Source organism: Crocuta crocuta, unplaced genomic scaffold (genome assembly GCF_008692635.1).
Source record: "Crocuta crocuta isolate KB4526 unplaced genomic scaffold, BGI_CrCroc_1.0 scaffold125, whole genome shotgun sequence".
NCBI lineage: Eukaryota > Metazoa > Chordata > Mammalia > Carnivora > Hyaenidae > Crocuta > Crocuta crocuta.
In genome coordinates this window covers 9056059-9078484 of record NW_027531143.1, presented here as the reverse complement: position 1 = coordinate 9078484, position 22426 = coordinate 9056059, and the positions used below count along the sequence as shown (strand labels likewise).

The 22426-nt window shown below is 39.9% G+C and overlaps 1 protein-coding gene across 1 annotated transcript in view; it reads left to right on the top strand.

The window, feature by feature from the left end:
* Positions 1-5850: 5850 nt before the first annotated feature.
* Positions 5851-22426, top strand: part of COL24A1 (collagen type XXIV alpha 1 chain) — a 374970-nt gene continuing 358394 nt past the window's right edge. Inside the window, exons 1-2 of the mRNA XM_077771041.1 lie at positions 5851-5906; positions 14938-15002. Of these exons, the coding sequence (XP_077627167.1) occupies positions 5851-5906; positions 14938-15002 (121 nt within the window). The remainder of the gene's footprint in view (positions 5907-14937; positions 15003-22426) is intronic.

The window sequence follows — 22426 nt, the reverse complement described above, 5'->3', positions numbered from 1 at the left end:
TTAAAGAATCCTTCCAACTACTGGCCTGGGGCCCCCACCTAATTATTGTAGCCAGAATAAGTGTCCCTTATTACTTTAACAAATTCTGTGTCTCTCACGTAGGCACATCATGCACTAAACACAAAATGAAATCTTAATTTCCAGGGCCCATATTTTAAAATGAGTAAACTACGGGGCACCTGGGTGGCTCAGTCAGTTAAGCATCCAACTTCAGCTCAGGTCATGATCTCACAGTTGTGAATTCAAGCCCCGCGACACGCTCTGTGTTTACAGTGTGGAGGCTGGAGCCTGCTTTGGATTCTGTGTCTCCCTCTCTCTCTACCTCTCTCTCTCTCTGTGTCTCTCAAAAATAAATAAACGTTAATTTTTTTTTTAAATGAGTAAAGTTCAAACACACATCTCTCAAATGTCAATGAAGGCAGTCCATGATCTTTCCATCCTCATCTCTATATTATAGCCATTCCAACCACAGGTCACTAATAATGGTGCTAGAACCTGTTATACCTTCATGCTATTGTCTATGCCACCACCTCCACCCAGACTGGCTTGAATTTTCTTGTCTACTTGGCAAACACCTACTCATTTTTATTTTTTAATGTTTATTTATTTTTGAGAGAACACTAACAGGGGAGGGACAGATAGAGGGGGACAGAGGATCTAAAGGGGGCTCTGCACTGACAGGCTGACAGCAGTGAACCCGATGTGGGGCTTAGACTCACAAACTGTGAGATCATGACCTGAGCCGAAGTCAGACACTCAACGGACTGAACCACCCAGGTGCCCCATAACACCTATTCATTTTTAAAGACCCAAGCTTCAAGTGTTTCCACTCACTCAATAGGATTGAGTATTATCACCTGTGTGTTCCAATCGCCCCATATCACTAGTTGGTTATTTCTACTTCTTATTATCATCTACACCAGTTGGGTTTTCTTACTAGATTCTGTCCCTAGGAGGTTATAAGCTCCCTAAAAGTAGTAATTATGCCACATCTCTTCATAACCCCAGGTCTTATGACATTGCCTGCTGTATAGTAGGCATGACACTCTTTATTTAGTTATTTATTCATTCAGTAAATATTCAAGCATGGAATTTTGATTAAGTCACAGTAATTCTTCCCAGGTACATATGAAGGAGAGTACTTACTCATTAAGAGATCTCACAGGCAGTCAATAAGCATTGTGTTTAATAACTAAGTCAAGAATGGGTTGACATATTAAGATATGATCACTAGTCTATTTGTATCACAATTACTTATAGTACTTTTAACAATTACTTGTTTAAAACGCAGATTCTTGTGTCCCACCTCAGACATGCTCAATGAGAATCTCTAAGCAATAAGACTCAGGAATCCATAATTGTAAAAAGTAACTCATGTGCAGTATTCTTACAATAAATTAAGCTGGAGAAAAGAAAATGTTAAGAAAATCCTAGGAAGACAAAATACATTTACAGTGCTGTATTTTATTGAAGAGGCCCCACACAGTTCAAACCCATGTTCTTCAAAGTCAATTGTAGTTAAATTGCCTAACATCACAAAACTGGTGATTAAGATATAAACCCATGCAAACTGACTCTGGATAAAGTTGATGCTGTCAATAATACCCCCCTTCCTTCCATTTTCCCTTCCTCCCTCCCTTATTTCCTTGTTTCCTTCCTTACTCTAACCCCTTGAGTTGTTCAAGATTCAACTGTAATCTTTTTCTGCCTTAATTTCCTCTTCTGTCCAATGAAGATAATAAAGTGTCTACTTAATAGGATTCATTAAGAGAATTAAATGAGTTAATATATTAAAAATACTTAAAACAATACTCACACATAGTAAATATTATGAAGTATGTACTATATTATTATTTTTTGCACTCCCATACTATTATTTAATAATGCTGCATACTTTTGGTTCTCTGCTTTTTAATTCTGCATTGTTCCCCCCCATTTTCTATAACCTAAGTTTATATCTTTGATTCTCTGTTCTCCATTTTGATACTCACTTCTTTGAATATAGACTCCACTGTTAAAGTCTCAAATACCACTTGCAGATAATGAGGAAATCTAAAACTCTACCTCTAGCCTCTCTCCTGAACTCTAGCTTTCAACTCCAACAGATCTTTGGATTGTTCCAATAGAATTTCCTACCAAGATCTCAAGATATATATGTCTCAAACTGAATTAGTTGTCTTCTCTTTGACCATTAGTCAATGGAATAATTTTGGGGGCATTCAGACATTTTTTTTCCCTTCCCAATGTAACCAGTTATCAGGCCTTCCTAATTTCTTTTAAAAAATGATTTTCCAATTTCACTTTTCTATATTTCTCCCACAGTTCAAAATACTAGCACCTTTCAACACTTACATTTAACTTATCTTCCAACCTTCTCTCTTTTCAATCTTGGCATCTGGTACTGATCAGTCTTCTTAAAATGGGAATTTGGAACATAATCATTTATCAGTTTGAAATTCTTAATTAGTTTTCTATTGCCCATAGATCAAATCTTAAATGGCAGAATATAAACTCCATGAAGGGAACAATTTTCATGCATTTTGTTCACCAATGTAACTCAGTGCCTAGAAGAATTCCTGGCACATAGTAGGTATATTCAATGATGGAATGAACCCTTATCCTGGCATTCAGAGACTTCCATATTTTGCTCTCCATCTCCCTTCTCATGGACAAATCTTTTTTTTTTTTTAATTTTTAATGTTTACTTATTTTTGAGGAGGTATGAGCAAAGGAGTGGCAGAGAGAGGGGGAGACACAGAATCTGAAGCAGGCTCCAGGCTCTGAGCTGTCAGCACAGAGCCCATCATGGGGCTTGAACCCATGAACTGTGAGATCATGACCTGAGCTGAAGTTGGACACTTAACCAACTGAGCCACCCAGGCACCCCGTGACTCACAAACTTCTAATCCAAACTGATGAATCTGTTTCTTTTTCTGGGAATATAATTCAGACATCCTCCTTTTGCCCATTTTTGTGAGTCCCCTTTTCTCCATTTCCAAGCACATTATGTTTCTTTGCTCAACCTATAAAAATTCTTTTCACTTTCCAAGGCCCAGCTATGTCCCAGGGTCTCTAGTTAATCTGTCTTGGTAAATTTGATCTATGTGAATCTCCACCATCCTAAAAATCTATAGCATTTAAGCTTTACATTGTTTATTTTTTACTAGGCAAATGCCTCTGCTCCCACAAACAAATGTACTCTATTTGAGGCTATGTGTACCCTTTGGCAACTTGATATTACCTCTAGCAACTATTCTCTTCCTGTAGTCAAAGAACCTGAGATACATTTTAATTATAACTCCATGTCACACAGCATTTAAATACCACCCTCAACATTATGAATAGAAAAAAATGTTTTTAATCCCTAATGATTGATGGGAAAATGGAGAGATTAGGTGAGTTACTGCTTAATTCCTGTCTATTCTTTCCACCAAACCAAATTACCGTTCTTTAGTTGACTAGTAATCCAAAAACAGCAAAAATGTAGTTTATGGCTATTTAAGAATGGCGATCATCCCTCAGCCCTGGATTTCTAGAAGGATTCCAGAAAGCTGTAGCTAGAAATCAAGGGGTGGAGTGATTTTACAGTGATTAGACCAGGTAGGCTGCACCTTAACTAAGTGATCAAAGTTAACATTATTAGTAATAAGATATATCAACATTATTTATACCCAATATGATGCCCTAAGAGACAACATCACTTCAATAGCATTTATGCCAAAAATACATAACCTGAATCTAATCATGAGAATATATCACACAAATTCAAATTGAGAGACCTTCCATCAAATGACTGACCAGTGCTCTTTCAAAATGTCCAAGTTATGAAAGACAAAAGAAGACAGGAACTTCCACAAATGGGAGGAGACTAAAGAGATAAAACAGTTTTAATTAATCTCTTTGTTAATTAATTAACTACAAACAGTATAGGCTCCTGGATTAGATACGAGGCCAGACAAAGGACATCTTAGAAAATTGGCAAAATTTGAATAAGAGCTTTAGTTAGTTAATGGTATTGTATCAGTGGTAATTTCCTGGTTTTGATCATTGTACTACTGCATGTAAGCTATCAGTATTAGAGGCAGTTAGGTAAAAGGTATACAGGAACTCTCTCTACTATTTTTGTAACTTTTGTGTAAATCTAAAATTACTTCAAAATAAAAAGTTGAAAAATTGAGGGAAAGAAAGATAAATTAAATTCTATGTTCCTGGAAGAAAAAAGATTCCCCAAATTTTTCCTGGAAAAAAATTCCTAAAATTGCAAGGGCTGCATCGATCATTTCCATTCTTCAATATGGTCTCTTTCACTTTTATAATATGTGTGTAATGCGGGATGCTTTTCAGTATGTGGAGGGATCATTAGCTGTAGATGCCATGCAGAATAGACCAGGAAAACTTGGAGAAATGATATTCAATGGTATACAGCAGTCACTCATTAGACATGCTAAGTAGTATGTTAGGTGCTCAAAATACAGCGATGAGTAAGATAATAGATCCCTGGCCTCCTGAAATTTCCAGTCTTATTAATAAAATGATGAAATCAGAAAGTTAATCCCACTCCCCTCCCCCCCAAAAAAACTTGGAAGGTAGACGTCTCAGGCTGTGAAAGGGCTTTGAGGGGATCGACGCTTATATTATAAAAAAATATGTTACAAAAAATGGAGAAGGTATTCAAATTGGAAAGACTGATGTCTTAGCATGTTCTGGATGCATAAACACAGATTATTAATCCATGCTTGTAAACTGGGGAAGGGCAGAAAGCCGAAATTGTAGTACCGGGGACAGACCGAAAGGCAAGAGTGAAGGGGAGGAAAGGTCGTCGCAGTCCATTTATATGGCTTAGGCCACAAGCATCACTGCAAAAACACAAGAAGGTCGGAGGAGAATGAAGTTCCGCTGAGTATAATTTCAGAGGAGAGAGGAAAAAATCGGGGATGGGAGACATGCAAGCGGAAAACATCAAATTGGGGACTGCAGAAAATAAGGACGAAGGAAGGATACCAGTCACCTATAAGTTTCGGGGACGACGAGGGAGGGTGGCGTGGGAAGCGAGGGCGTCGGGGCGTGGCCGGGGCAGCCGCGGGCCCTGGGGCTTGCGGACCCGGGCGCGGGAGCTGGGCTCGGGTCGCGGGTAGGTTGCGGGGCGGAGGGGGAGGTGTGCACTGTGTTTGGTGATGTCATTGCAAGTCAGTGAGCGGTGAAATTTAACACCGGCCGGATTTGCTAGACTCCTCTTCTTCCAGGGGAAGCAGCCGGCGGCAGTCAAAGCTGAGCGCCCGCAGTTGCCACCAGCCCCCTTGCACCAACTAGATTTCCGAAGTGGGTGTGTGTGCTTGTGTGACAAATGTTCCGGCGCGGGTTGTTTCCAAGGACTTCCCCCACCCTTCACCCCCTTCATCTCCTTCCCTCCCCCAACCCTTCTCTCCTCCCAGGCCCAAGGCAGAGGACTCCACTGGAGTCACAGAGTCGCCTTTGAACCGCAAGTGAACTCGAGGGCTGCGCTCGCGGCCGAGCTCCAGCTGCTGCCGGCGCCCCGCCGCCTGCCCATGAGGTCTCGCCTCTCGCCCGCCCTCCCAGAGGGGCGCTCCCCCCGGGCTCGTCCGTTACCGAGCTAGGGAACTAGGAAACCTAGCTCGCGTAGACCTACCCTTTGGGTGCTATTTCTCTCCCCCTTCCTATTTCCCTCCTCCCTTTTTGTTGTTGTTGAGGTTTCTGGTGCATCGTTTTCATGTGAGTTTTTTTTTTTTTTTTCTTTTTTCCCTTTTTCATGGCCAGTACCTGCACCCTTAGCAGTTTGGAGTTGCCTTCTGTTTTCCGTTAGTGCTTCGCTGCAGGGACAAATGCATACAAATGCATTTAGGAGCCCACAGGACAAGGCGTGGAAAGGTCTCCCACACGGCAAAAACGTAAGTAGCCCGATCTCCAGGATGCAAGGGCTCGACTCACCCCTCTGCCCGACCCCCGGACCCACTGGGCGGGCTGGCGATCTGCGCTCCCGCTCCTTGGCACTTTTTGTAAAGTTGGGAGCCGGCGAGCAGCCGTGGCATCCTCCTCTGGTCTCCTCAATTTGTAAAACACCGTGTTTGAAAGGAAGCCTCCTGCCAGCGGATCTCTCAGACAGTTTATGCTAAAGAGGTCCTGCGGCTGGGNAGCTCGGAAGCCGGCCGGGGCTCCAGCTCCCGCCGCCTCGCGCCCTCCTGCGAGCCCTGTGTCGGGGCCCAGGCGGAGGTTCTGCTTTCTCGCGGAGCTCGTTCGCGCGTTCCGCCTGCGGACCGCTGGGGTGCTGGCGGTCCTCCGCGCTCCGCCGGCGCAGCCGGACCGCGGGGCACAGACGCGGGGTAGGGTTGCCGGATGGGGGGAGACGGTACCCACTAAACCTCGGGCATCAGGCTCAGAGGCAATCTCCTCTTGTTGTTGGGAGGCCAACACACGTGTTGCCCATCTGGGGCCGAGGCTGCGTCCTGCTCCACCGGCCTGTCACTGGGGAAGGGGCTGGGCGCGGGGGCGGGGCTGCTCCTCGGGAGGAGGGTTCGCGCAGGCCCCGACGGGCACCCTACCTCCTCTTTGGGCTCTGTACCTGCCCCCACTCCCTCCCCGGGATCAGAGAGTGGAGGGGGGTGCGTGCCTGGGCTGGCCGCCCTACTCCCCCTGGAAGAGGTCAGTGGGTTATGCAAGTTTGTTTCTGGCTCCCGGGGCGGGAGGGGCCAAAGCGGCGGTGGTCGTTCTCTCCGTGAAGCTGCCCCTTGGGAGAGGAGGTGGGAGGTGGGCAGGGGGCAGAACTGGCCGTGCCCCTGAGGGCAGGCGGAGGGAGGCGGGGCGCGGGGAAAGACCGCCTTGTGGCAGTGTTTGTGTGCACATGTGCTCCCCTGCCGCGTGCAGCCGTGCGTGGCTGGGGCTCGCGCGCTCTCGCCTCCCAGGAGGCTCCCTGGGAGCCTGGGCGGCCGGGCTTCCGCGCTGCGCTCCCGCCGCCGGACGATTCAGTGGGGAGGACGGCTGGCAACCCCGGGTGTGGGGCCAGGTGCCCGCGACCAGGGAGGTCCCGGTCCCAGAAGAGGCCAGGCAAGGCTGGTCACCTTCCCCAGGGCGGCTCACGCGGNCGAGGGTCCAGAGCCGCCGGGGGAGGCCGCGGCCTCCGCGCTCTTCCCCGTGCCCCTCTTGCCCTCCTGGCCAGCACCCATCCCGGGGGCTTTCGCTTGGATCCGGAGCAAGATCTGCGTGGCTGCCCAACCGTCCGCGGGCTCGGTAGTTTTGCCCCATCTCGACGATTAAAGCAGATCTTCTGCTCCTGGCCTCTGTCTTGTCTGGTTTACACTTCCCTTCCAGACGCTCCCAGAAAAGGCCCTGCATAAATTTTTGGGCAGTTTGGGGTTTGTAAATTGGGTCCAGATGATTGGGGGGAGGGAGGCCGAGAAACCAAACAGAATGGATTACACCAAGGAACTGAGGAAAAGTTAGACTACGTGGAATGGGAAAAGAGCCCTTTCTGAGAGACGCTGGAGTTGGCGGAGAGCGGATTGCGGGTGAAGGCACTGGTCTAGAAGGTCTCTCTCTCTTCCAGGGAGCTTGCAGCTTCCTTGACATCCAGTTTATTCTGCTACAATTGTCAATGGGGGTGGGCTGCAGAGAATTCAGAAGTAATTCACAGTTAGATCAGATTGCAGCCCCTTATAGCTCCAACTATACACATACCAAGTAGGGAAAAGGTAGTTACTGATTAATCTGAGAAAACTGTTTCTCAAAAATAATCCAATTTCCCCAAAGAATTATGCATATTTCAATTTGAGAAAACAACCAACCAAACAAAACAAAAACAAAAATACAACCCCTGCTACCAAGCCTGTAGGGGAAGGGACTTGGCAGAAGCAGCTGATTAGCTGATGATAATGTCAAGCCACTGAATTAAACCTTAGAGTTTCTAATGAAATCCTTGAGGTTTTAATTTTCCACCATCCTCTTGTGGTGACGTTTTTGTAAGAGCAGGAGCAGTTTTTTTTTTCCCCTAAATCACAATTCTGATTAGTCATCCAGAAACATTTACAGTTTTAAAACTGGATCCTTAAATACATTTTGTTTAATGGGGCTGCTTTTCTTAAATGCTTGTTTATTTTTGAGAGAGAGACAGAGACAGAGACAGAGCGTGAGTGGGGGAGGAGGAGGGAGAGAGGGAGCTACAAACTGAAGCAGGCTCCAGGCTCTGAGCTGTCAGCACAGAGCCCCATGAGGGGCCAAACCCACAAATCTGGAGATCATGACCTGAATCCAAGTCGGACGCTTAACCGGCTGAGCCACCCAGCTGCCCCTCATGGGACTGCTTTTAAGTGAGTTGCCTAGTGTGAATTTGTAGAAGTAATAAAGGAAGATTAAAACCAAAAGTCAGGGATAGATACATGGTTTAACACTATCAGAAAATCTCCCATGCAGGCTATTATTGTAATCAAAGGGTTTCCATAACCAAGGTGGGGGTGGGGAAGAGTTTTGAATATAAACACCTATTTCCTAGTCGGCATGAAATTCTATTCTTTAAAGTCGCTTAGTTATCTTTGCTTTCAAGTAGATGTTTAAAATAAAACTGATGTCTCAAGAACAGGGATTGTAAATTATGGAAAGCAATTTTGAGTGTTGCTTACATATTCTGCCGGTAATCTGTGAAGTGACAGGAGAAAAATAAATTGGGAATTAAAATTTAATTTGGGAATTAAAATAGCTGTGTTACTTTCCTTGCCGTGCTTTGCAACTGAGACTTATTTTAGAATTTGTAACTCTGAATGAGAAGCGAAGTAAAGACCATTTCCTTTTCATTCTCGTAAGAGGCTAACATTATTCTGGCACTCGATCCTTCACTCATTTATGCAACATTATTCGTTCACTCGATCCTTCACTCATTTATGCAACAGGTGTTTTCTGAGCTCCAACTGTGTGCCCAGCATGGTTCTAAGCAGAAGGGATACAGTGGTGGAGCAAGACAGAAACACAATTGCTGCCCTCCCTATGTGGCCAGTTTGGTGTTGGAAAAAGAAAATGAACAAGCCACTATATCAAAATGAGATAAAGGTATAGACAGGAGGACACGTGGCAGTCCTGGGGAGGTGGGCTGGATCTGGAAGGGTAATTCTGAAAAGAAAGGCTCACCGAAGGAAATGAAATCCACACGGACACCTAACTGGAAAAGGCATGGAACTTTGCAGACAGAACATTCAAAGGCTGAATGGTGAGACAGCACAGTTCATTTGAGGACCTGAACAAAATGAAGTTGGTTGGAGCACACATTTTTGAGGACGGATGACCGGAGCTGGAGCTAGAGACCAGAGACCAGATTGTGAAACGCCTTTAAACCAGGTTACTTTCTTAGCTAAATACATGGAGGTTAGGATGACCTGACTTCCAGATCTTGGAATCAGTGTGCGTGTAGAAGACACTAGAGAAGTTGTATGTTTATTGAAACTCAAGACCACCTGATAGTGTTACTAACTGAAGATTGACTCATTCGTTTAACAATCTTAATTTAACAGTGGTGTGCACCAGGCACTTTGCTAAGGCTAGGTAGCAATCTTTTTAACAATCTCTTTGGTATTACAAGGACAGACTAGTTGAGGTCTTTTTCTTCTCTGCTACTGACTGGACTCTAGACATTTTGATCACTTGAAGTCCTTAGGCATTTATCTTCCCTGTACTTCATAAATTCCCTTTATACTTGGAAATTAACCAAAATTTCTAGTATGCTTTACACTGCATTAGTTATACAAGTACCTACTGAGTTGAACTGATTGTCTGAGAAAGTCATTGTATGTAAGTTAGTGACTTTATTCCCTGAATCACCCAACTTTATCCTCACTGCTGGGATGAGAACTGATTTTCAGTTCCTTGAGGAATAAAGGATAGAAATTTTACTATTTCTGGGCCTTTGCAGCTAGTAAAGTTGTCATAACACCGTTTTTGGCTTGTAAATGTAGTGTAATGGAAATTGTTGAAATTATCTATGTATATCACATGTGAATGGTTTTCATATCATTTTGCCCTTTCCAATTGGTTTAAATTAAAATCACCAACTCATAAAAAATTCCCTATTCCCAGGATTTCATAAGTCTTTCCTACTACTGTAACTTGAATCTATGTAGGAATGAGCCTCAGTAGCCTGAAGACACAATACCTGAGTCTCATGGGTACCCTAAACAAAAAGATGCCTGGGATTTCCCTAAAGTAACTTAAATCCTTCAGATAAAGAGAAAGTTGAATAGCTCTAAGACTTACTTAGGGAAGATGCCTGGGATGGATATTAGTACCTTAATATTCTGAGTATGGTCTTTGGATATCTGTTTCCTGTCTGATCCCCTCCAGGCCTTCACCTCTCACATATCTGGTTATGTTTTGATTGTGGCTTCTGTCACACTGAAAATGTGGCTAGCAGACCAGACACATGGAGTATTTCATATTTTGTTAGAAATCCTCAGATATTAAGATCATGAGGTTATATTTTCTGAACTTTTATTGACTTACCATATTGACTTCTTTTAAATTCTGTCTGATTTTGTGTAATGCCTGATTATGTGTTCTTCTAGTTGGTTTATATTAGTGACTTATGGTCCAGACATACAGAAAAGTGAACAAAAACAGACATGCTTCAAATATTTGAAAAGTATTTATATTTAATATACCAACTAGACTTTGTTTTGAAGTAAATATGTGAACAAATGAGCAAACTTAGTATACTATTATTTTAGGTTACATAATTAAAAGAGTATTGCATGAAACTGTAGGAAGACGTTTCCAGACTTGTTAAATATCATGTCTATTATATATGGTGATTTATGGAATATCTTGCTAAATAATTTGATCTTTGTCATCTAATGCTAGTATACTAATAAGATCCTACCACACACAAAGATTTTGAGGTTTTATATTTGGAATGTAAAATATAAAATTCATATTATACCATCACATAGTAGAGAAGTTGCCAAGACTCAGAAAATTGAAATGACCCACCTGAGGTCACAGAGTAAGTTAGAAATAGAAGCAGGTTTAGTCTTTTGACTCCAGTCTAGTTTTATTTTCTTATTAACCATGTTGTTTTCTCTCCAACTTAATACAGGTTTAATTTTAACTTATTCAAGAACTCCAGCAAATCTTAGCACTAAATGTATGCATAGGACAATGGGACAAGCACAAAACACAGCTGATGCCCTTGACAACTCTATTATCTGCTACTGTAGAAATGTGATATTTTTTCTTTATTAAGTGAATGTATAGTAAGTGTGATATCATAGGAGAGGAGGGCAAAACCATAGACATAGACGGGCCTAGTCCAACGAGACATTTTCCAGAAGGCTTAGATTTATTAGACATCCATTTCATACAGTGACAGTTTGTCTCTTTAATTGAGTGTGTCAGTTAAGCCCGAAGTCTTCTCTGTGTTCCCACTTCAAAGATGAGACAAACAGTTAACAAAAAAAAAGAGAAGCCTTTCCACTTAACCTATCATAATAGATATTTTTAAGTTCCTTTTTCTCTTTTTCTCTCTTTAGACAACCAACAAAAAGTACCCTTATTTTACTTTCCTTTTGTCAAGTGTTACAAGAATTAGGGGTCCATAGGGAAGAATTGAATTCCTCAGTCATTGGGAGATGTTACTGTTTCTCTTTTCCTTTTTAAAAATGTTTACTAAGCATCGATTTCATGTAAGAAATAGATAAAAGGTGAAGACTGTTGCTTGTTCAGATATTTACTTACTAATAAATCCTAAAAGGTACAATACATATGGGATAGAATAAATTTACAATTATAGCATTAAGAGTACAGAATCCAGCCCTCTTTAGGGATGATGGAAACTTCATGGAGCAGATGTTATTCAAATTAGGCTTTGATGATACTTAAGATTCTGACAGGTGAAGACTGAGAAGGCATTTCAGACACTTACAAGGTCTCTCCAGGGAATAGAGTATAATGTGATATGGCTGGAGCTGGGTCGGAGGGGTGGGGCACGGTTAGGCATAATGGAATCCATATTGCTATGGATGTGGATATCCATATGTTCTTCCTTAGTTGCCCGTTAGTTTGGGACATAATTAGAAAAAGAAAGAAAATCTCTATTTCAGTCATCAAGCTCTACCTCTCTATTAGTCATCAGTTTTAATATACATAGGTACACTTACATAATGTATGGCTCAACTGATTTGTCATAATCCCTAAGATCACCTGGCTAAGGGATGTTTGACGTGTTCAGGTTTTCCTGCCTTACACCAGGAATGGACTTGTTAGCATGTCTAGAAAGAACTTTATTTTTCATTTTTCTCCCCTGAGGTCACTGGGGAAGTCTATGAGTTGGCTGAATTGCTTATGAGTAGGGCCGGTTGCTGTACTCTTCATTAGTTAGCTTGCCCTGAACGGAGAAGTGCCCATTGGGTGGTTTCTAAACTCCAGGTGAGCCAGATTAGCTCCGTGTTTCCTTTCACATTCCATTTTCTGCTAAGACAGCATAATTCTGATGTACTCTCCTTCGGTGATTATAATCCTTACTTTTTAGTCTCACTGGTACATATCCTGTCAGTTACTTGTTGAAAATATAAATTTGAAAGGAAAAGAGCTTCTTTTTACTCAAACTCTAGATCACACTGGGATCCATTCCGGAGAACCTAGAGATATCATTTTTATCTCACACAGAGGTCCTCAACTTGTTTGCAGAGTAGAATCAGCTCGGGAGTGTTAAACAATCTCTGTGCCACAGACAAACTAAAATCAGAATCTCTGGAGGCAGGGGTAGGGAGGGCAGGACCCAAGTATTAGTAGTTTTTAAAACTCCCCAGCTGATTCCGCTGTGCAGTGAAGACAGATACAAAACAGGCTTTTCATTGTCTCTTGAGCATCATCTGTTCCAGAACAGTGGTCCTCAGAGTGTCCATCCCAGACATACGGCATCAGCAGTGCCTGGGAACTCATTATAAATGCAAATTCTCACCCCCCACCCCAGACCTAGTGAGTCAGAAGCTCTCAGGGTGGAGCCCAGCAATCTTTAACAAGCCCTCCAGGTGATTCTGATGCATACTAAGGTTTGAAACCACTGATCTAGAGCAGGAGAAAAGGATAAAACAAAAAACAAGGGTCAAATAACCTTTTGTTGTGTCATGAGATATATGTGATTTAAACAAAATAATATTTCTGTTTTAAGTACAATGTAACTATAGATAGTAAATGTTCTAAATTATTTTTTTCTGAGTTTGGTATATGCACAATCTATATTAGAATCGCCTACTTAAAAATGTATCCAAACTGAGGATTCACTCCAAATTTATGATTCATAATCTCTGAGGCAAGCCGAGAATCTACACTTTTCACAAGCCCCCTCAGGGGGTTCTTTTAGCAAACTGACCATTGTTTTACATGGATGATACCATACATAAGAATCTTTTATATGCTTCATTAAAATGTATGGTTCAGCTCTTTGCCCCTATCAGTTGAGATTTCTGTAATTATTCAGTTAATAAGTTTATAGAGTGGATGATAGCTGTAAGTATTCTCAAAACTGTCTTATCAAAGCTGTGCTCTGTACTGAGCATAACCAGAGTGTGCATTTTTCACTAAGATATGGTTAAGACCATTTTAATACAAATGATAGTTCCATTATACCAAAGAGAATAGTATAAGCATATATTGTTGGCTCACTTTGTAAAAGATTATCTTTGTTATGTTAACATGCTCTTTATATGAGTTGATAAAGATAAAAACATATTCATTATTGGCAATAAATAGGAAATGTACACATTGTTCTTAGTATACCAGGAACTTAAAATAATGATTTTCAGATGGCTCTGTAATCACTCCTTACAGAACTGTATTTTACAGAAATATCATTTGAGGATTCCCTGGTTTAGAATAACAAACAGAATCAGGTAATAGAATATTGTTTTCAGCAAGCTTATCGTTACTTTTTGAAATTATCTCTGTGAATTTCACTTGGGTGGTAGATATAGCCAATTATGAAGAATTCTTAAAATCTGTCAACAGTTTCGTTATACTAAAAAAAGAGAATCACAAAGTATTTTTTTCTTAGCTTACTATATGAGTGAACATTTTGATCTGCAGTGATTGAGTACAGTGCTCATGATTACTGTGATTCAAAATGTTCCACGTTGACATCTACAGGCCATTGTTGTTTTCAGAACCGAACCAAGTACACAAGTACAGGTATCTAGTACAAGTGACATTCAAATGGCTTTGATATGATAAAAGGATTTTACATATAAACAGTCATTTAAACAAATCACTGTTGGGGCACATGGGTGGCTCAGTGAGTTGAACATCCAACTCTTTGATTTCAGCTCAGGTCTTGATCTCATGGTCATTAGATCGAGTCCTGCTTCCAGCTCTGCACTGGGTGTGGAGCCTGCTTGAGATTCTCTCTTTCTCTCTCTCTCTCTCTCTCCCTCTCTCTCCCTCACCTTTCTGTCTCCTCTGCCCCACCCCTGCTCATACTCTGCTCTTTCTCTCTCAAAAATAAGTCAGTTTCCATCAATTTATAAATACTCTGGTTGAGTGACTGTAAGTTATGTTATTTTGTGTAAACATATTACTTTGTATAAATTTGCATTATGATAATTTGACATAGTATGTAATAATAATATCACGTATACTTGTTCACATTTATTGAGTGCTTTCTGTGTGCCAGGTACTGTTTAGTGTGCTTTACATGAAATTTTTTAATTTTCAAAAAACATGTGAGATAAAGTTAATAGATGATTAAAAGTGCTCCCGAGTCATACAGTAAGTGGCAAACTGGAATTTAAATTCAGAGCCCTTGCTCTGAACCAGTATGAATATTAAAATACTGTAGTTATTAAAATAATAGCTTACTTCTTAATCTTGCACTAGAGTTCGTTTTGGATTTTATATGATTTATAGGTTGTAAATATCCACTAAAATTCCACCCCCCCCTTTTTTTTTTTATAGGAAACTGCTTCTTCATTTTATTGTGCTATGTGTAGCAGAGGGTGCTGTTCATGCACAAGAACAAGGTAAGAAATCTACCTTGTTACGTATTTGCTTATATAAAATTCTGCTTCCAAACAGCAAAAGTACATGACTTTAAAATCATCATAACCTTAAATTCAACATGAAACAATAAAAAATTCTACCCAGTACAATGAGAGTGTAAGGGTGAAGTAACCAATTTTGGGGGGAAATATGACCTTTAAGAAATTACTCAGATCTTCCGTCTGTGAAATTGCTTACATTTTTAAGCAAACTCTCTATAAAAGGGAAGTTTTGTACAGTGAAAGGCTTTGCTTGTGACTTCATTTTAAGTGGGAGTTCTTGGGGGTGGTGAGCTGCGACTGGATTACCTTTGCACTTCTTGAAACAACACAAGCATATACTAAATGTTCCATCTAGATTTACATCATTAAGAAACAAAATAAAATTTGCATAACAGTGGGTTTGGGTTTTTATTTAATTTAAATGGAGAGGCTTAGAAAATAGTTGAGTGTTTTGTTTTTGCTTGCTAGCTAGCTACTCTGGTAGTATGGTGATAGAGTTTCAGGAATCTATGTATACTCTAATTTATTTATCAAACAACATTTTAAAAAGTATCTTCTATTTGACACATAATTTCCTAATTGTCAGTGATTGAAATTTAAGTAAGATAGTGTCTCTGCCTTCAATGTGTAAAAACAAGTGTCTTGTCAAAGGTTAAAAATCTAAAACACCAAAGTCAAAGAGAAAAACCATGGAACTATGCTCAATCTACAGAGATACCACAGACATCACTATGTCCCCCCCACCACTTTTTTTTTACTCTTCTGTCTTACATTAGCAGGGCTGCCAAATTACTCATTCTGACAAAACCAACATTTCAATTCAGTGACCATTTCAACAAGCCACTTGGCAGTTTGCTCAATCAACTAAATAACAGTAAGAAAGAGACAAGTAAGTGAATATATATATAGGTAGAGAGCACACAAAGGAAGGGGTGCTGCTGTAGCTGAATGACCAAATTGATAAGTAGATAAGTATTCTCGGTCAAGTAGTACATAGGTGAATTAAAATATATCTTGGAAGGCATTTTCTAAGTCTGTTTTATGGGGAAATAGGTCACATGTCACATGTAACTTCATTAAATGCTATTCTTGACCAAGTCATTTCTGTTACTTTATTTTGCTTCAATTAACCATAAAGAGAGAAACTATATCTTTTACTTCATTTTTATTACTTATACCTTCTGAGAACTTACTGTGTACCAACCCCATGTTTGTAGAATGTATATTCACCACTACCTCATCACAGGGTTTTTGTAATTATGCTCATGATAGAATTGCTGGAATTAAGAATAAGAAGAATAAGTAACTACTCCAAGGGTGTCAGACTAATCAGTGGAAGAACTAAGATTTGAACTCAAATATTTTGATTGCAAAGTCTACAAATTCTTTACAAGTAAGCCTCCTGGACCACAGAGAAGATCAGAAAGAAAATTGTCATTATTAAATATTACTATATTTTGCTGGCACTTACATCCATTATTCCAATCTTCATAATGAACCCACAGGATAGGTATTATAGATGAAGAAACGGAAGCTCAAAGAAGGGGCTTGCTCAGGTTCATACAGTAGGACTCGAATCTAGGCTATCTCTGACAACAACAAAAAAACTCTTTTTTCACTACGTATCTTCTTGCTTCACAATTGCCATCTGCTGGCATCAAGAGTTTAATAATTTACAAAAAGTAGCATTATCAAGATGTTAAAAACCCAAGCAAAGAAAGATATAAAGAAAACTGAATATTTTTGAATAGATTTTTTAAAAATTCAGAACCAGTGAAGGAAATAATATCTTTCAACCTTAAGATTTCATTTATAGAATACAAAATAATGCTCCTTTATTTCAGGGTGAACTTCATAATTTTCAGTCTCTCTATAACCGTAACATTTTATTGTGAATTCTTAACAAAATGAAAAATCTTGTTAAAAACCTCTTTGACTTCCACAACTTGGATACTTTTGAGCTCAAAAGAAAGAAAGAAATGAAATGAAAATAGGAGTGTGTTATCAGAAACATAGAAGTACTTTTTTCCTAAAGCAGATTTTTTGTTAAATTGGCATAACACAATAATGTAACATTTAATCAGGAGTTGTCACTATCACTAATTCTTCTCAGATACTCCAAAAGAATTTTAAAACTTCTTTAAAAAAGATTTTCCAAAAAAATACCAAATAGTCTAACCATTTGATTTGGGCAGGGGATGATTCCTTCCAGAAGCTAAAATTCTCCTGTTCTTCTCTGGATTGATAATTCTCTAAGCTTCATATAATGTCTCTCATCTGTGTTAAAACCAGTGTCTTAGAACTCATGTTTCCTTTCTCGTCATCCATTTCCTTAGTTGAGTAGAGTGTATCATCCAGTAGCATCCTGAGGATGTGTACATTACATTTCTGAAAATGTGTTTATTTCACACATAAGCTTGACGGTAATCTGGGTGGGTAGAATTTTAAGCTGTAAATAGTTTTCTCTGTTTTAAAGACATTGCCTTCTGGCTTGCAGTTTAAGAAATCTGTTACACTAATTCTTTATATGTGTGACCATTTTATTTTCCTTCTTAAATCTTTCAGATCATCTGTTTATCCTTGATATTTCGAAATTTTACAATAATGTGCCTTGGTACAGGTCTTTTTTTCAACTTATTGTGCTGGGTGTTCAGGTAGGCCTTTTCAATGTAGAAACATCTTTCATTTTCTGGGAATTCTGTGTTAGTGCTTTATTTATATTTATTTCCTCTTTCTGCAAGTTCTGTTGTTCAGATATTGGATCTCCCGGTTTGAACTCCTTTATATTTTTATTTTTAGGTCCCATTTCCCATCTTTGTTTTTTTATCTATTTTATATCTGATTTTCATGAGTCAGTATCCCACACATTTAATTTTTTATTTCTGCCATATTTAAAATTTTTTTTAAAAATATTTTTATTTATTTCTAGGAGAGAGAGAGAGAGAGAGACAGCGTGAGCAGGGGAGGGTCAGAGATAGAGGGAGTCACAGACTCTGAAACAGGCTCCAGGCTCTGAGCTGGCAGTCAGCACAGAGCCCGACGCCGGGCTCGAACCCACGACCCGCGAGATCGTGACCTAAGCGAAAGTCGGACGCTTAACCGACTAAGCCACCCAGGCGCCCCTGCCATAATTAAATTTTTAAGAGCTTTCTTACTCAGGTTGTTCTTGAAAAAAATAAAAAGATAGCATCTTGTCCTTGTTTCTTTTATGTAATATCTCTGCTTGTCTATCTAAAGATAAGAATGACTTTTCTTAGCTTGTCTTCTCCTTGTATTGCCTTTGTTTCCTACAAAGTTCTGCTTTAGTCTGTCTTGGTCTGTACTGCCTGCATTGTCATTTAAAAGTAAGGCACTGAAAATATGTTTGCAAACTATATTCGCGGGCAGTCTATTAACTGGTATATTTTGCATAGAGAGCCTTGAGGAAGGAACTTAGCTGACCATATTGTTGTAGGACCATAAATGGCTAAGTCTGTACAGTTTCTTTAGAGAAGAATTCTTCAGTATCTTACTTGTGGAATATAATCCTGGTTGCCTCTGTTATTGGAGTTAAGTGATGTAAAGAGGTTTTTGGAGGAGCAAGAGAGGCTGTCTCATCCTTTAGGATGGAGAGTTTAACTGAACCCTCTTCGTCTCATTATGGTGCTTCTCTTCCGTCTTCTGCTATGATTGATTCAATGTTTCTACATAAATAAGCTTTAATCTTCTCTTGCTGTTTCAAAGCTTCTTATAAGTCTGTATAAGACTTTTGCGCCACCCCACGCCCCTTTCCCAGTTGAAGCCCCAATGCCTCTCTCTTAAACTTACTGATTTGGCACTGAAGGTTCTAGAGCCTTTTCAGAGTTTTGTGATGTGAGTTGGCCCACCTGTCATTAGCATTTCTAATAACACACCACAAGCTCTTAGTGTTTAGGTTTTTTTCAGCTTTGCTAATTCCTTCCTGTGCTCTTCATCTTTCAAAAATTTGTTGATATCTCTTATCTGCCTTTGTCTCTTCGAGCACTCCCTTTGCCTAGTTTTTTTATTTATTCATTTTTTTAAATTTTTTTTTTAATTTTTTTATTTCTAGGAGAGAGAGAGACAGCGTGAGCAGGGGAGGGTCAGAGAGAGAGGGAGTCACAGACTGAAACAGGCTCCAGGCTCTGAGCTGGCAGTCAGCACAGAGCCCGACGCGGGGCTCGAACCCACGAACCGCGAGATCATGACCCAAGCGAAAGTCGGACGCTTAACCAAGCCACCCAGGCGCCCCTATTTATTCATTTTTAAAAGTTTATTTATTTTTAGAGAGACAGAGAGTGAGCACGTGGGTGGGGGGGAGAGAGAGAGAGAGAGAGAGAGAGAGAGAAAAGAGAAAATCACAAGCAAGTTCTGCACTCTCAGCACAGAGCCCAATGTTGGCTTGAACCCATAAACAGTGAGATCATAACCTGAGCTGAAATCAAGAGTTAGATGCTTAACCATCTGATCCACCCAGGTGTCCCTCCAGGTAGTTTTAAAGCACATTCCCTTATTCTCATCTTATTGCGATTTTAAGACTGAGCAGAGATAAACATCTATCATTTCCCATATTTTCAGTTATTTAAGTTTTATCACAGCCAAGGAAATCATTTAAAATCCCTTATTAATAAATCTAAATTTTGCATTTGTTTTGTAATCAAGTTTTAGGTATAACCTATTGAATATATGATTAAAGTGCAACACACTTTATTATACTCTGTTAGGTGATATTAGTCTTTACCTTTTATCTAAAAGTTGATGACTTTTAAAATAGTTTAAGCTACCCCTTACTAAGAAATGCAAGAATCTTTACATTTTGAGGTGCAAACATAATATTACTGTTGTTTCTCCAATTTACAATAGAATATTGTTGAATATCGACAGGTAAAATTGTTCCTTGGCTCTCTCGTAAAAAGAAGTGCTTGTAAAACAAGTGTAATGATTGGCTCTCTCAAATCTACCTGTCTAGGCAAATACTATACTCCACCATAGAGTTAATTAGATAACCATTGGATTTAGAATCAAATACTTGGGTGAATCATAATTTTATCATCTACTGAGACTCAGTTTCTCCTTTTACCTTCCATTCTCCTATTCTTCCTTCCTCTCCCCACTTTCTGTCTCTCTCCATTTTCCTCTTTTCTTCCCCCTCCCCCTCTTTCTTTTCTCCTAACTAGTGATAATATTATCAATGCTGCTTACTATACAAGTTTCAAATGAAAGGCAAAGTTGGAATGTCTGTGCCTATATGTCCACATCAGCCCTGCAGACCTAGGAGATTGATTTTTATTAGTAAATTGAGTAGGGTGTGTTTGTCATTAATATATGATGAAACAAAAACAAACCTAAATTACACTGAAAGCTTAACAAAGAGATAATTTAAAAGATAAATTTAGCACGAAGGGATATACTTAGTGAGGATCTGAGAGAATGGAATTAAAGAAAAAACAACCACACATCTTGATACAGCAAGAAACTTATGAAAGGTAAAAAAAAAAATATTTGAGGTTGGAGAATGCCATAGAGTGAGCAGATATCATTGAAGGTAAAATATGCAAGGGCCAGTATAAATTAGGGGGCATTGCACCAACTGCAAGTTTGAGGGTCCTCAAGATGATTTTCAGTCTCAATAATGCTCTAGAAGGACTCATAGAACCCAGTGAAATCTGTTATACTCACAGTTATGGTTTATTGCAGCAAAAGAATATAGATTAAAATCAACCCAGGGAAGTGACACTTGGGTTACAGCCTAGGAAAGTCCTACATATGGAGCTTCCAGTTATCTTCTCTCAGTGGAGTCAGTGTCAACTTTCCCAGAAATGACATGGGACAGTATGCCCAGGACATTGCCAACCAGTGAAACTCACCTGAGCCCTTATGTCCAGTCTTTACTGGGGGCACTGTCATGTGGACATGGGGGACTGCCCATGTAGATGACCTCAGGCTCCAGGCCCTCTTGAGCCGCATGACCAAAGCTCTTGCCATAAATCACATTATGGGACTATCTGGTGTCTTCCACAACCCTCAGATAAACAAAGATATTTTTATCAGACATGATATTCAAGAGCTTTAGAGAGTACCTCCCAGGAGTAAAGGACAAACATTGCCTGTTCTTTGGGGAAGGTTAAATTTTTACTACACAAGTGGCATGTGGATTTTGGGTACCATAGTGGAAAGGGTGGAAAAGAGGACTTGAAAAAGTGAAATCAAGATGGGGTCTCAATGATTCACTTGCATAACTTGACAGATTACAATAAAGCTATCATACCACTCACAATCATAAGGATATTCTTAAATGTGCCAATCTACTCAGCCTCTTCAACTGTGTCACAGATTCACCATTCCATGTGAATAGCAATGCAAAACTTATTTTAAAATGAAGTGATAAAACATTAACGAAAGAAGGGATGAGCCTGGGTGGCTCAGTCTGTTAAGCATCCAACTTTGGCTCAGGTCATGATGTCATAGTTTGTGAGTTCAAGCCCCGCATTGGGCTCTGTGCTGACACCTCAGATCCTGGAGCCTGCTTCAGATTCTGTGTCTCCCTCTCTCTCTGTCCCTTCCCTGCTTGTGCTTTGTCTCTCTTTCTCTCAAAAATAAATAAACATTTAAAAAAATGAAGCCATAATTCTTTAATGAAAGGTTGAGGTGATGGAGAATGGTAAAGACTTTTTTAAGCAGGGTATCCACAAGGCTGAAAGAGTATGGATTCTTCATTCCTTGTTTAATGATTACCTTTTATTTCAAGACAGTAGACTGTCTTGCTGAGAGTGATCCTTTTTACCACATTTTAAGTTTTCCTGTGTTGATCTTTTAGGTTTGATCACCTTTGACATTTAGCAGAAATTAAGAAGAAGAAAGATTGTTAGGAAGGCATGAGATGCAAGACTAGAAATGCAGGCAGGGGTTAGATCACTAAGAGCCTGAGGACTGAAATAAAAAATGTGAGTTTTGCACTAAAAGCTGTGAGAGCCACTGATGCGTTATAGGAAGCAGTGTCATGAGCTAAGTGCTCATTTTGTTCTGTACTTTAGAAAGATTTTTCCGGCAGCAGTGTGGGTGACAGATTGGATAAGGGTGTCTTACAAGAGGCAGAGAAATCTATTAGGAGCCTAATAATAATCTAAGAGTAAAGCGGGCTTAACTAAGGCTTGTATTGGACTTGGGGGCTAAAAAGTATGGAAAATGGGTGGGAAGGGAGTATCAATGGTGATTGGCAGCTTCTGTGTTAGATGGTTGGATTGATTAATTAATTCATTCAAACAATATTTTGGATCTATTTTTAGTCATTATTCTATATGTTGGAATATAACAGTAAAGCAATATGAAGTACTAACCTCATGGACTTACATTTCAACTGGAGAGTAAAGCAATAGGCAAGATTGTGTATAAATATACTATATATA